Source organism: Chaetodon auriga, chromosome 14 (genome assembly GCF_051107435.1).
Source record: "Chaetodon auriga isolate fChaAug3 chromosome 14, fChaAug3.hap1, whole genome shotgun sequence".
Lineage (NCBI taxonomy): Eukaryota > Metazoa > Chordata > Actinopteri > Chaetodontiformes > Chaetodontidae > Chaetodon > Chaetodon auriga.
This window is the reverse complement of record NC_135087.1, coordinates 1,976,156-1,988,505: the sequence shown is the minus strand read 5'-3', so window position 1 is coordinate 1,988,505 and position 12,350 is coordinate 1,976,156. Positions and strand designations below refer to the sequence as shown.

Genomic DNA, 12,350 nt, shown 5'->3' with positions numbered 1-12,350 from the left:
AGATAAGAGTCAGTCAGAAAAAGATTATGTGTAAGAGACAGAGGAGAGCCCATGACAGAGTTTCTCTGAGCCAAAGTCACAAGTCGCTCCTGTCAGCTCTAATTCTAGCAACAAGGCAGAAGGCAGTGAAACACATAACAGTGCTGTGGAAAAAGCACAGGGAGGGGGGACGTCATGAGGCCACTACACCAGCTTCAGATGCTTTTTCAGAGTATTTCTGTATGTATTCATCCAGCTGAGGTGCACACGTTACTATTATTTACAGCACTGGGGAGGCTGATGAGGAGAAGGGCAGGGATGCATTCACATCTCAGAGATCCACACGCCAGCTGATTTAACAGTCCACATCACTTAACAGCAGGTATGTTTGACAGGAGTAATTTTAGGTCATTTATTTTTTGTTGTTCTTTACAGCATGACCCAAAGAAACCTTCCAGTCCATCCAATTCATCTACAGCTCATGTACTATAAAAATAAGAAGGATGGAAAAGGTACCTCGATGTAGCTACGCAACCATTTTACCACAGGGTGATAATTCCTTCACTTAGTAAAAACTAGTAACCCTAACCTGTCCACTTTACACTGATGGATCGAGATGCTGCACTGGCCGTCGAGTTCATAACTTTCAATGTTAGAAATTTGTGGAGTGGAGCTGAAGAGGCACCTTCACAACAACAAAACAAAAAACCCTAAAAGATGCAAACATGCCAACAAAAATCGTCCAAATTTTGAGTGTGGTGTCATTTTTTACAGTTAGATTACTGTCACTATACTCTTCAATTGTACAGATGTTGTGACAAAACTACTTCACCGATGTACTACTGTAACATACTTCCAATCCTTCTCCTACAGCTACAGAATAAGGGATCATCCAGCAATGACATGGTTTGATCATTAAGAGAGAAGTGACATACTTAATCCACCATTATTCAACTCATCTTAGACTGGACAAAAACATACAGTCAGGTCAGGGACTAATTTCTCCTTCTACCGTACTTCAGTCACTGTGAAATGAAATGTGAAATCACAATTGTGCAGAATTTGTTTCACTGTTTAAATAAACTGGTTCTTTGGAAATATTGATAGCACACCGTGCAATGTAGAAGACTGATGAACTCTTTTTTTATACACACAGTTTTCCTTTTGGAACAGGAAGGAATTAAATGGAAATAGGCTGAATTGACTGAAGTGGATTGAACAAAACTAAACTAAGTTGAACTGAAGTATCGAAATGAAACCAACACAGACCAGATGTGAACTGAACTGAACTGATCTGACGTCCTGACACAAACCCTCTGACATCCACAGTTTGTACAGTAGTTAAACATAACCACGTCTAATGCATTCTCTTGAGGTCTGACAACAACAACTTCTTTCCTGATTCTTTCTTCTCATCATCAATTCTGTGACGCCTTCCACAACAACACACTCTGATTAGTCCTTTTCCAGCATGTCTTTGTGCTCTTTGTGTAAGCCCGGACAATAAATCAATGGAGTCAGTGTTGCTGAACCTGTCACACAGAACATTCACAGACACACCCTGGATAATATGATAATAAAAGGAGGGAGAGGCAATCTCTGCTTTCATCTGACTGAAAACACAACACAGAGGTAAACTGGGGACAAATGTCCTGCAGGTAGAATCTCAGTGTCATTCCTAACACACAGCTGGACATCTTGGACATGTAAAGGTCACTGCCGTGACTCCTTTATTACTTTGAGTCACTTGCAGTAAGGCAGGTGTAAGTCACAGTCTCTATCCAGCATTTCCTGGATGCTCCAGATTATAACCTTCTGGTCGGCAGCCTGCTGCTCTAATCATCGGGTAACCACCAATCAAAACAGATCATACTATCATGCCTACCATGATGTGCTTTTCTAATCCACTGTGCTTACCAGAATGATTCTCAGTGCACTTAAATTATCGTCTACATCAATGGATTTTGTCACTGTTGTTCATCAGCATTAGCAGCTGGGGAGTGTAGAATTACATGTCAGAAATGTTTTAATATGGTCTCAGGTCAATTTCTCTGTGTTATCAAAAGGGTACAGTCACACATGTGGGGACACAGGCTGAGGAGAAATCTGCATGAAAGTTTACTAAAATTTAACTCCACAAGCAACACAGATGCAAATTCGCTCACGCGCTTTTCTAAATTCGCATGTGTGACCTGAACAAACATCTTATAGCGAGCCTTTGGCAAAACTATTCCACCAGAAAGCAATGGTTACCTAAACACTGACCCTTAAAAATCAAGATAAGAATACAAAGAAGAAAAAACGAGTAAGTGCAGATGTCTGTCAGGCTTACAGTCAAGATGTCGGAAAAGAACTTTAGTGGATCACAACACATTGGCTATTCAATCTGCAGATACAGACACAGAGGTCAAAATAGTATATAGTATAGAAAAAATTACAGCACATATGAAGTTTCAACAAGGACGTTTATCTATTTAAGTATTCTCCACGCACCCCTCTATCTTACACTGTGACAACACTGAACTGAAACGCAGTGAGATGGAGGAGCCACAGCAACACAACTACTAACTCATCCTAATGTGATTATTCTCTCATGAGATGAAGATTAAAAAGCATGCTGCCCCCTACAGAGCCACTGATGTAATGGCCAATAAACTGATGGGTAAACCTCAAGGATCACAGGTGAGACAAGCTATATGCAAATTCATGTTAATCATACATTCTGAAAAGCTATTTTGTCTTTAAGGGACTGAATCACTTGGTAATGTGGTTCTCAATTTCTCAAGCAATAAAACCTTGTTTTTTCCAGTCGTTTTACCCATCACTATATTCCTGTCAAAGAAACCAATTGTGTGTTAAATGAAGGGTTATGCAATAAAATAGATTGATAGATAGATTGAAAGTGTAAATAAAATAGATTAATAATGCTTAAACTTGGTGTTATGCTATGAGGAACACATTTTAAAAGGTGTGCAATCATTCCGTGTGCACTTAAATGTTACACCACAATCACCCATTAATACATCATTCTGAATATGTATGACATTAATTCCTTTTATTTCATTTTCAAACCATTTAGATGAGGATGTTTTTGTATTATTGCTAAATTTGGCCAGTTTTGATATCACTGCTTGTATCTGCGCTCCCCTTTGACTGCAGGAATGTGAGATAGTGTCTCTGTTATGAAGCTGTCAGGGCCTAAAAATAGCAGCAGGGAACACGTGTGTACCTCTGCTCTCAGATCGGTTCATATAATGAGTCCTTGAGGAGGACCAGAGGACTTTTAATAAAGCAGATAACAAGCGGTTTCCCTGCAGCGTTAACAGGACTGTAATGAGAAATCATCCTTTGAAAAACACACATCGCACAGGAAACCCGTGGCATGAAAAACACCGCTGATGATTCCTGGGATCAATTACAGCTGGATTAAGGAAACCTCACCACCAAACAACGCTGTCAAGAGCCAGTGCGTGCTTTACAAGTGCAGACACTATTCCCTATTTAAAGTTTCAAGCATATGAGCACACTGAAAAAGTTTCTTGTACTTACATGCAGCAAAAGAGGTTTTGGTGAAGATGCTGGATGCTGTGCAGATGCAGGTCCAACCACTAATGATCTCCAATGTGGAAGAGCGGATCCTGCTCTGTAGTCCTCGGTGGGGACGAAACCCGAAGCGCAGTGTGACAGAAATGCAGTCCGCAGAGCTCCAGGACGGCCGGACTGACACCGGAGAAGCCAAAGCCATACCGGGCCGAGCAAAAAACTCACTGGGAGACTAAAAATAGAAACCAGTGAGGGTTCAACACACACCCGCTCCAGGAGTTGGCAGTTGGTCGCTGTCACCTGGGTTAAAGGTCCCGCATGTAAGCTTAATGTCAGCTCACTTTGGAACACGTCCAAAACCTGGGAGCCTCCGTGCAACTCTGGTTTCCTCTCCATCATTCATAAAACGGTGGGACGATTACAAACTGGCCTAACGTTACTACAAGAGACAGAATGACTTGGAATAAAAGCGACAGGCAAGCAACTCAATGTTATCCTCCACCGGTACCACGGCCATTTCATAAAATAGCTAAAATCACAAAAATATGCATTCCCATTTACCTGTCAACTACGCCATTTTTATTTTGCCGTAATTTACGTTAGCTACATGCCAAATTATTAGTCCTTAACCTTCACGCTGACACTCAAACGGAAACTTAACGTTAGCCGTTACTGCTGTGGCACATCAGCAGCTAGCTTAACTCGAAATCAAATTTTCCACACAAATGAAAAAAACAAAATGACCATATCATGACCAGTCATTTTATCTGACAGATAAATCACGTCGTCTTAATAGATTATATGGACAATTCTGCGCATTTACGGCCGAAAAGAGGCTAAACGTCGTTTGCTACATTGTTAGCTAGCTAGATTAGCGCACATTCGCTAGCTGACTGAAGTTAGTAGCTCGCTAAAACAGGTTTGCTACCTTGTACCGTCCACATATAACCTACTGAAAGACGTTAACAGACATAGCCAGAACAAAGAAAAGTCATTATATCATGATGAACAACCTTCCGCCAAAATTTGTTTGCTGCATAGATGTTTTCGTTGAAGCGCTAAATTCAAGCGTCACGACCAGTTGGAGGAAGGGCTGCGCATGCGCACTTCTTTCTTAAAATAACTCGGTAATTCAGGCAAGTAGGCTACGGTACAATTTAGAGGTACTTGTACTTTACTTTAGTATTTTATATGATTCCCTACTTTTTACATGTTTTACTTTTCAGATTCTAATTTTTCATACCTTTCCTGTCCAGTGTAAACCATATATTTCTAAATGTGTTTAAGGATGAAGTGTTTCTTTATCGCTTGAGATTTCTCCTCCTTCTTCAGCGAAATAAACTCTCTAAAAAGCCTCTTGGATCAGTTGGAAAATGCATCGTCACAAAGCTGAAAACAGAGAGTTTTTTCTGAGCTCATCAAACTTCTTGGAGATACGTGGTTCTCACAGGACGGCCGTGCTGCAAACATATGATGATCTTATTGAATATGATGCATTGCTGTAGCTTTAAGCAGATCACTGGATATAAAGTAGTTGAAATGAGCTCAGACTGAAACATCTACAGCAGTAAAATGCAGCAAACATATGAATGCAGCAGGAATATTAATCGTCAGATATAAACTTGGCGTGATTTATTATTTTAATTGATCCATTAAAAGCAGCTCCACCCTGATATGAAAAGGCCTTTGTGTTTCAAGGTGACAGGTATGTTTATGTTGGAGCCCATCTGTGAACCACAAAGCAAGTTCAAACATCATGCAGCGCTTGAAGCAGATGCTGTACCTACAGTATAATCCATATGCTTCCTGGGGTGCCCTAGATTGCAGAGGCGCTGACACAGAGGTCAAAGTTCGCACAGGCTGACTCAGCAGTTCAGAGAAGCAGCTAAACTCTGCATGGAGCTCCAGTGTCCTGACAGATTCTGTTTGCAAAATGTCAAACTAGAGATTTTTCCTCAGAGGCTTTTGAGAAATGCAAGAATTGTTAATAAAAACAATTACAGTGAAGAAATGGTGACAAAGAAGAGTACCAGGCCTCTAAAGGAAAGAATAAAGGTAAAAGTTCTGTGGACTTGAATGGATAACCAGCATTCAAAGTATTTGTGACATGAAGTCATCATCAGAGAGAGCAGCACATGTACACATGTTAGTGTAGTAGTCATCTTTCATTTCAGGCAGTAATGTAAACATAAAATTATAGCTGTGTTGTTTAATCTGCCACAAATAAACTATCCACATTAGGTGTTTTCATGGCCTCCACACAGTAAACACTAAACATTTATATGAAATTAGGTGAAAAACAGGAAAGAAAGTTCCAGCAAAACTCAAACACAAAACTCTCATTCAGGAGAACAGTGATAACAAGCACACAAAAAAGCCAAAAAGGCATCAAAAGAAGAGCTGAACCCATGAGAGTCTCACATGGTGCACACTCAGGCCTTTGATACGTGTCAATGCTTCAGCTGAGCAGCAGAGGTCAGCACCACACCGTGTTACTGCTCCGCTGACTCTGCAGGATTATTCGGTATATCACTGTCCTCTGCTGCTGTGCGCCTCTGCCCGGCGGTAGAGAGAGGAGTGCTTTGCTCAAGGGCCCCTGAGTGGCTGTGACTTTTCATTATTTAACTGGAAAAACTTGGTGTTTCAACCTGGTGACCTTCTCCTTCTCCTTGCTGCTTTTAAGAAAGAATCAAAACCAAAACGCTTGCTATTGCATATGAATTTCTCAGAGCTAAACTATACTTTAAAATGAAATAATGACTTTCAGCTTGTTTTGAACTTTACTGTGAGCTCATAATTTGTGTATATAAACAGTTTAGGAAAAAATCCTGGTTGGTCTCTTGTTTTCTTCAGTGCTTGAATCCACCGCATGTGTTTTTAACCTGGAAATGTGTTGAAGACATATTCTGATTTATAGATGTATACAAATTTTTAAAGCAGGTCCATCTAAACATCCACAGAGCAAAAACACCAAGGAAAGTCTATTTTACAGCCTTATGTTGTGGGGTTGGGGTAGCGTCGTGTGACCCCTCCTGCCTTCTTTGATAACTGTGTGTTTTTCCTGGAAATAATATCCTTGAATACAAACAATACGGTTGTTTTAATGTGATTATATTTCTTAACAAAGTTAATAAATTATTTCTGAACCTCCCTTCAGCCTCCAGCATTTTATCTCTGCTTGCTCTGATTTAACTGTGGAGTGTTAATCCTGCTGCTCTGCTCTGCACTAAGTGAAGCCTTTTCAGCTCTTTTATGGCAGCACTTGACCAGATTATTGAGCACTTAAACAATACTATGGCTTGTATTAGCTGCAAGGTGCAATTTGGACTGAGACTTGAGGAGCTTATGACAGTTTTTGCAGCTGCTTTATGTGACTGATTAAGAGACATAATTGATTCTCTCGTCTTCGTGTGTAGCTTGAGCCGAAGACCGTGCTTTTATTCTTTCAATGTAAAATCAAATGCAGTTCATTCAGCGTTTATTAAGATCATCAGCATTAACTGACAATGTGTACACAGCCACTGGTCAACTTGATGTATGTACCATGAATGTAATTGCAACACCTGACCAGAACACTTAATGTTGTTTTTTGCTTTAATTCGCCGCACGTCTGTAGATTGTTCAGGATTAGTTGCTGCTTTGTCGACCTCGTTTCCTCACATCAGCGAGCTCCAGAGGTCAGACTTCAGTTCTCTCCTTGTGGAGCTCTACACACTCACAGTATTTTAAAAGGAACAATAAACACTAAAACACATGCATGAATCCTGTCATTGCTCTTATGAAAGGCCTCAGAGCTGGAGCTGAGTTGAGCCGAGGAATTTCCCCATAGACATTAATGAAGTATGACAAAAAATGAAGCTAAAACTTAAAAAGAATCTTTCATTTTCAATCTGCGAGTAATTGCACAAAAGCCGGATTGTGGAAATCCAGGCTTACTGCCTTTGTACTGAATTACAATTAACCTCGTTGTAATCACCACTGTTATCCAATTACATGCACTCTGTTATTCCACACCCTGCACAGTGTTCAATAATAGCCTCCAGATGGGTAATTCTTCCTGATGGAGAGGAGGACAGGGTGTCTGAGTAGATTGTGAACCTGTCCCTGACTCATCCTCCTCAATATTTTCTCTAATCTAACTTTAATTGCTTGGCCTCAACTTTCAACTTTACTTTTAAAAGATTCATTTCCTGAACTACTTGAGAGCAGTTCTGCTCCACTGGCTCCATGCGCTGCCTGCAGGGCCTCTGACGATGGTAATTTCTTGATGAGGTGCTTACTCACCCAAATCAATTCTTCTTACTTCTTCTCCCCGTCTCCTCCTCCTGTCATTGTCTCATGCGAGGGCTGACGCACCCTCCCTCACGCATCCTCTCGGCCTTAAGAGAGCGATCCACGCGGCACGGCCTGCAAGACACACTGAGTAATGGCCAGCTTTCTCTGCGTGTGAGGGGAAATGTCACTGGCAACCAAAAAAAGTAAAAGAATGAAATGAGACAAAGTGGCAGAACGAGGCGGAGAGCCGTGTTGGAGCTCAGGGGTGAAGTCATCACAGTCGGCATGTGAGAACAGGAGCAGGGTCTGCCTCTGGAGCCAGCTAATTGAGCTCGGATGAGTGAGAGCAGACACAGGTAGGCGCTGTGTTTGACTGTGTTGTTCCCCCTCTTCCGTGTGAATGACTCTGAACAAAAGGGCAGACTCTTTCCCTAATCAAGCTAATGGAGTGGGAACGAGCTGGTGGTTGAACTGGATGGGCAGCGACAGGTAGAAGGGCCTCCGGGGGATTGGGGGAGTCTGAGGTGAGGACTTCAGCCTCTGATTGGCAGGACACAAGGCATAAAAAGCCCCGGCTCGTTCAGGTCTGAGGAGCATATGGTGGCAAGTACTGTGGTTCATGTTAGCTGTCCACAGAGTAACTCCAGAGCTGATAGATGAACCACGAGCCTGCGCGCCTGCTGACAGCAACAACCTGCGTCAGTGTATTTCAGTGCGTATTCAATAGTGAGCACATCTGAGATGACGGCGCGAAGGAAGAAGTCGCAATGGTGAGTGAATTCAGAAAAGACTCTTTCAGCCTGACTAATTTCACCAGGATCATCTCTTTATCATGAGCGCTGCTTTCTATGGAGGCCTGGGCTCAAAGATTAAAAACAAAGAATAAAAGAGCTCAGGTCCAAAGTTCTTACTGACCTCACAAACAGAAGCTGAGAAGAAAATCTCGCCACGAGGTCGGTTTAGTAGTTTTTCTACACTTTTGATCATATCACCTCCTCTTCATCAGCACATGGAGTTTTCCCAGTTGTCGTGAAATCGTACCGTGATGTAAAAATGTGTTTTTCCTGAGAAATGTGGTGTGATGAGAAGCTCCAGAAAGCTACTGAAAGGCATCAAAGTTCACTTATGTGTCATTTTACAGCACAGGGCGGCACAGCGAAGTGTTCAGCTGCATAGAACAAATCCACGAATATTTAAACTACATAATACATCCACGAATACACCCAGAGGGTATGTACAGTATATACAGTACAGTACAGTATAAAGCAACATGGAAAGAAAGTCTCTAAAGTCTTCAGAAAGAAATGGAAATTTGAGCATTTACGAGTCAACGACAATGACAAACTCCATGTGCCGATTGAGATTCATGTGTTGATATGACTGAGAGCTTGCAGTGAGACTGTTTTCTCAAACACAATAAAGAAACCAGCTGATCAGTACTGACAGCAAAGCACTGCAGGCTTCCCTTGAACGCAGCATTTAGGCCTGCAGGATTGCAGAATGTGACGCATGGGTGTGAAGACCACTACGAATACAATTACTTTAATTGTGTCTAATAAGGCGCCAACACCAGCCTTGTTAACATCATGATGGATATTAGAAGCAGGCAAAGTCAGAGTCCTCTTAGCAAACAGCATCAGGTGCAGTCTGGCTTCAGAGGAAGGAACCAAAAAAGATCAGTCGAGTCCAACAATGGAATCTAATTGACAAGATCTACACTTAACATCTTATATTTCACACAAAAGTGGAGTAAATGTGCTGTTCTTGTCATGTGAAGCGTTTAAAATGATTTTTTTAGAAGCTTGAATAATAATTGACAGCCAAGAGAAAAAGTGGTTCAGTAGGACTGTCTGAGCGTGTTGAACAAGACAGTTTCACAGTGACACAACACGCGTCAGAACGCGTTCGCTGAGAACATCTGAATTATGTGTTAAAGGAAGGCATGAAATATGAAATATTACAGATTCCTGCAAGAAAATATTGCTTCTCCTTTATGTCGCAGACGCAGAGCAAAACGGGGAGTTTTGGGGCCCTAAAGCACATCGCTGACACCTTTCCAGCTTCTTCTGCACCTGTTCTTCTAACCTGTAACCTTATATATGTATATATATATCTTTCCTTCAACACACAAGCCGTTAAAAGGTGCTGATGTTTTGTTGAATCTCTTCTTCTCACCCTCCAGGCCTGGACTGCTGCTGATGCTTCTGCTCTGGGTCTCTCTGCAACCAGACTCCCTCCACCAGGTGTCAGCCGTCAACCTACGGCGCTTCATTGGCTGTGCCGTCCGGGAGTTCACCTTCCTGGCCAAGAAGCCTGGCTGCGGGGGCCTGCACATCACCACCGACGCCTGCTGGGGGCGCTGTGAGACCTGGGAGGTGAGCAGCTGGGAGGCAGCCTCTGTACTGTACACACCGAGGAGAGGAGAGGAGTGTAACTATGATCATACAGAGAGGTGACATAAGCAAACGTGACAACTTCACACAAGAGAAACAAGTCGGCTGTTTGCATCATGACGAGAAGAAGAAGGATTAGATGCACATTCAGCCAATCAGACACAGAGACAGACAGGCAGACAGACAGCGAGACAGATACTGTAGATGCACAGATGAGGAGGTGGTGATCCCCATGGAGAACATTTGTTTTCGCTTTCCTCCCTCAGCAGGGAGGTCAGAGCAAGGGCGGCTGCAAGTGCAGGGATTCGGTTGCTCGGCAGATACAGTGGATAGATGGGCGGATGTGGAACTGCCAGAGAGGCTGATATACGTGTCAAAAGTCTGAGAAAAACATATTCTGTGTTTATAATCACCTGCTGAGATCTAATTTGTGTCTCCCAGTAATGAGAGGTTGTCTGAAATGTAAATCCTGCTCAGAATGGAGGAGGACAGGAGGCTTTTGGAGCCGTGTGAAGTGAAATTGAGTTAACGTTCTGCACGAATGGAAAGCAGCGTGGAATCCAGAGATTGAAACGACAGCAGTGGCTTCCTTAACAATGCCTCAAGTGCACAAAAGACACAATTGGATTTCATAAGTCGGCGGGAACCGAATACAAAAAAATGCTGTGAAATCTCAAGTTTCATCTGGTACATCGTATTCAGTGACAGGAGGCATTAGGAAGCTCATGACTCTCCCTGCTTTGTTATTGCAGTGGAGCTGGAGTGTGCGCCGGAGAGCCGAGCTTTGTTTTGTGATACTCTGTGGATCCCCTCAGGGAGGACACTCATCTCACTGTCTGCTCTACCCCACAGGGAGGTCGCAGCTCAGCGGAGGGAGTCCATGTCTTGCTTGAGGGACAGTCTGTAGGACAGACAGTTAAGGGGTCAGGGGTCACATCTGTGGACATCAGGTCATAGGACAGTCTCTATTTACAGTGACCCAGCTTCAGGATTTCCAGTGTTACCTTCAGTGCATTCAGCTGAGGTTATGATAGAGAAATTTTTAATTACTGCAGACCAACAGCAGAATAAGATTAAAATCCTGGAACACCAACACGAGAAGTAATTAATAGAGGCTTTGCAGATGTGGCACAAATCTCCCTTCAGAGGCAGCTTGAGAGCCAAATGGAGGTTCTCTGGCAAATTTGTTGTGTGCTAATAATGACTAGATGAAGCAAAGGATTTACTAAAAATGAAAAGTCTCTTTAGGTGGATTTGTTCCCACATCAGGTTGCTGCGATGAGAGAAACTGTTCCATCTGCAGGTTTTCTGCTTGAGTTGTTAAAGTTACCAACGGTGGCGCCGGAGAGCGATGTTTTGATGAATGGGCCAAATTCATGAACGAGCTTGTTTCATTTGATAATTAGCCACCAAAGAATTATTGACCAAAACTAAGATGTCAGCAGTGACGGCTGGCGAACCAGAGCGAACAAGCTGACGTCACAAAGCTGAAGAGCTGAAATGAGCTCAAAGATGATCACTCAGAAAAAGGACGTGTTGACGCAGCCGGAGGCCTCTAAAGCAAACATCGACAGACATCTTCAATTAACCAGCTTAAAGAAAATAAGGAGAAAAGTCATTAAGATTATGTTTGTGTTTCCAGAAGCCCATCCTGGACCCTCCTTTCATCGAGTCCTACCAGCGGGTTTGTACCTACAACGAGACCCGTCTGGTCACGGTGAAACTGCCCAACTGCCAGCCGAACGTCGACCCGACGTACACCTACCCGGTGGCCCTGAGGTGTGACTGCAGCGTCTGCCTGACCAGCACCACTGAGTGCATAACGTCTGTGTAACACGTCTGAACGGCCATTTTTAAATACATGCTCCTGCTTTTGATCGGCGCACAGATATTTCACGCCTTTGGTTGAGCGAAGCGTTTGTGGACGGAGCCGACGACACAAACAGGACGAGGGTGAAAGAGAAGGTCGCTGCCTGTCCGTCCGCTCTGCTGACAAACTGTGACCAACGCTATGTTATCCAAATTCGCTAGTTAGCACAGCTGTCCTAAAAAAACATGTCGCCTACTTAGACTTCACCAGTTTACCAGTTACCAGTAAAAATCTCGACTTTAACCAGTGAGAGGATCCGCCTTAGAAGAATTAATCAGCACAGATGCAGG

The 12,350-nt window shown here is 42.9% G+C and overlaps 1 protein-coding gene across 1 annotated transcript; it reads left to right on the top strand.

Moving 5' to 3' along the window:
* The first annotated feature begins 8,521 nt into the window (after positions 1-8,521).
* gphb5 (glycoprotein hormone subunit beta 5) lies at positions 8,522-12,024 on the top strand. Its single transcript, XM_076748011.1, has 3 exons — positions 8,522-8,567; positions 9,980-10,172; positions 11,833-12,024. The coding sequence occupies exons 1-3, from the start codon at positions 8,539-8,541 to the stop codon at positions 12,022-12,024; spliced, it is 414 nt and encodes a 137-aa protein (XP_076604126.1). The 5' UTR covers positions 8,522-8,538.
* Positions 12,025-12,350: the final 326 nt, after the last annotated feature.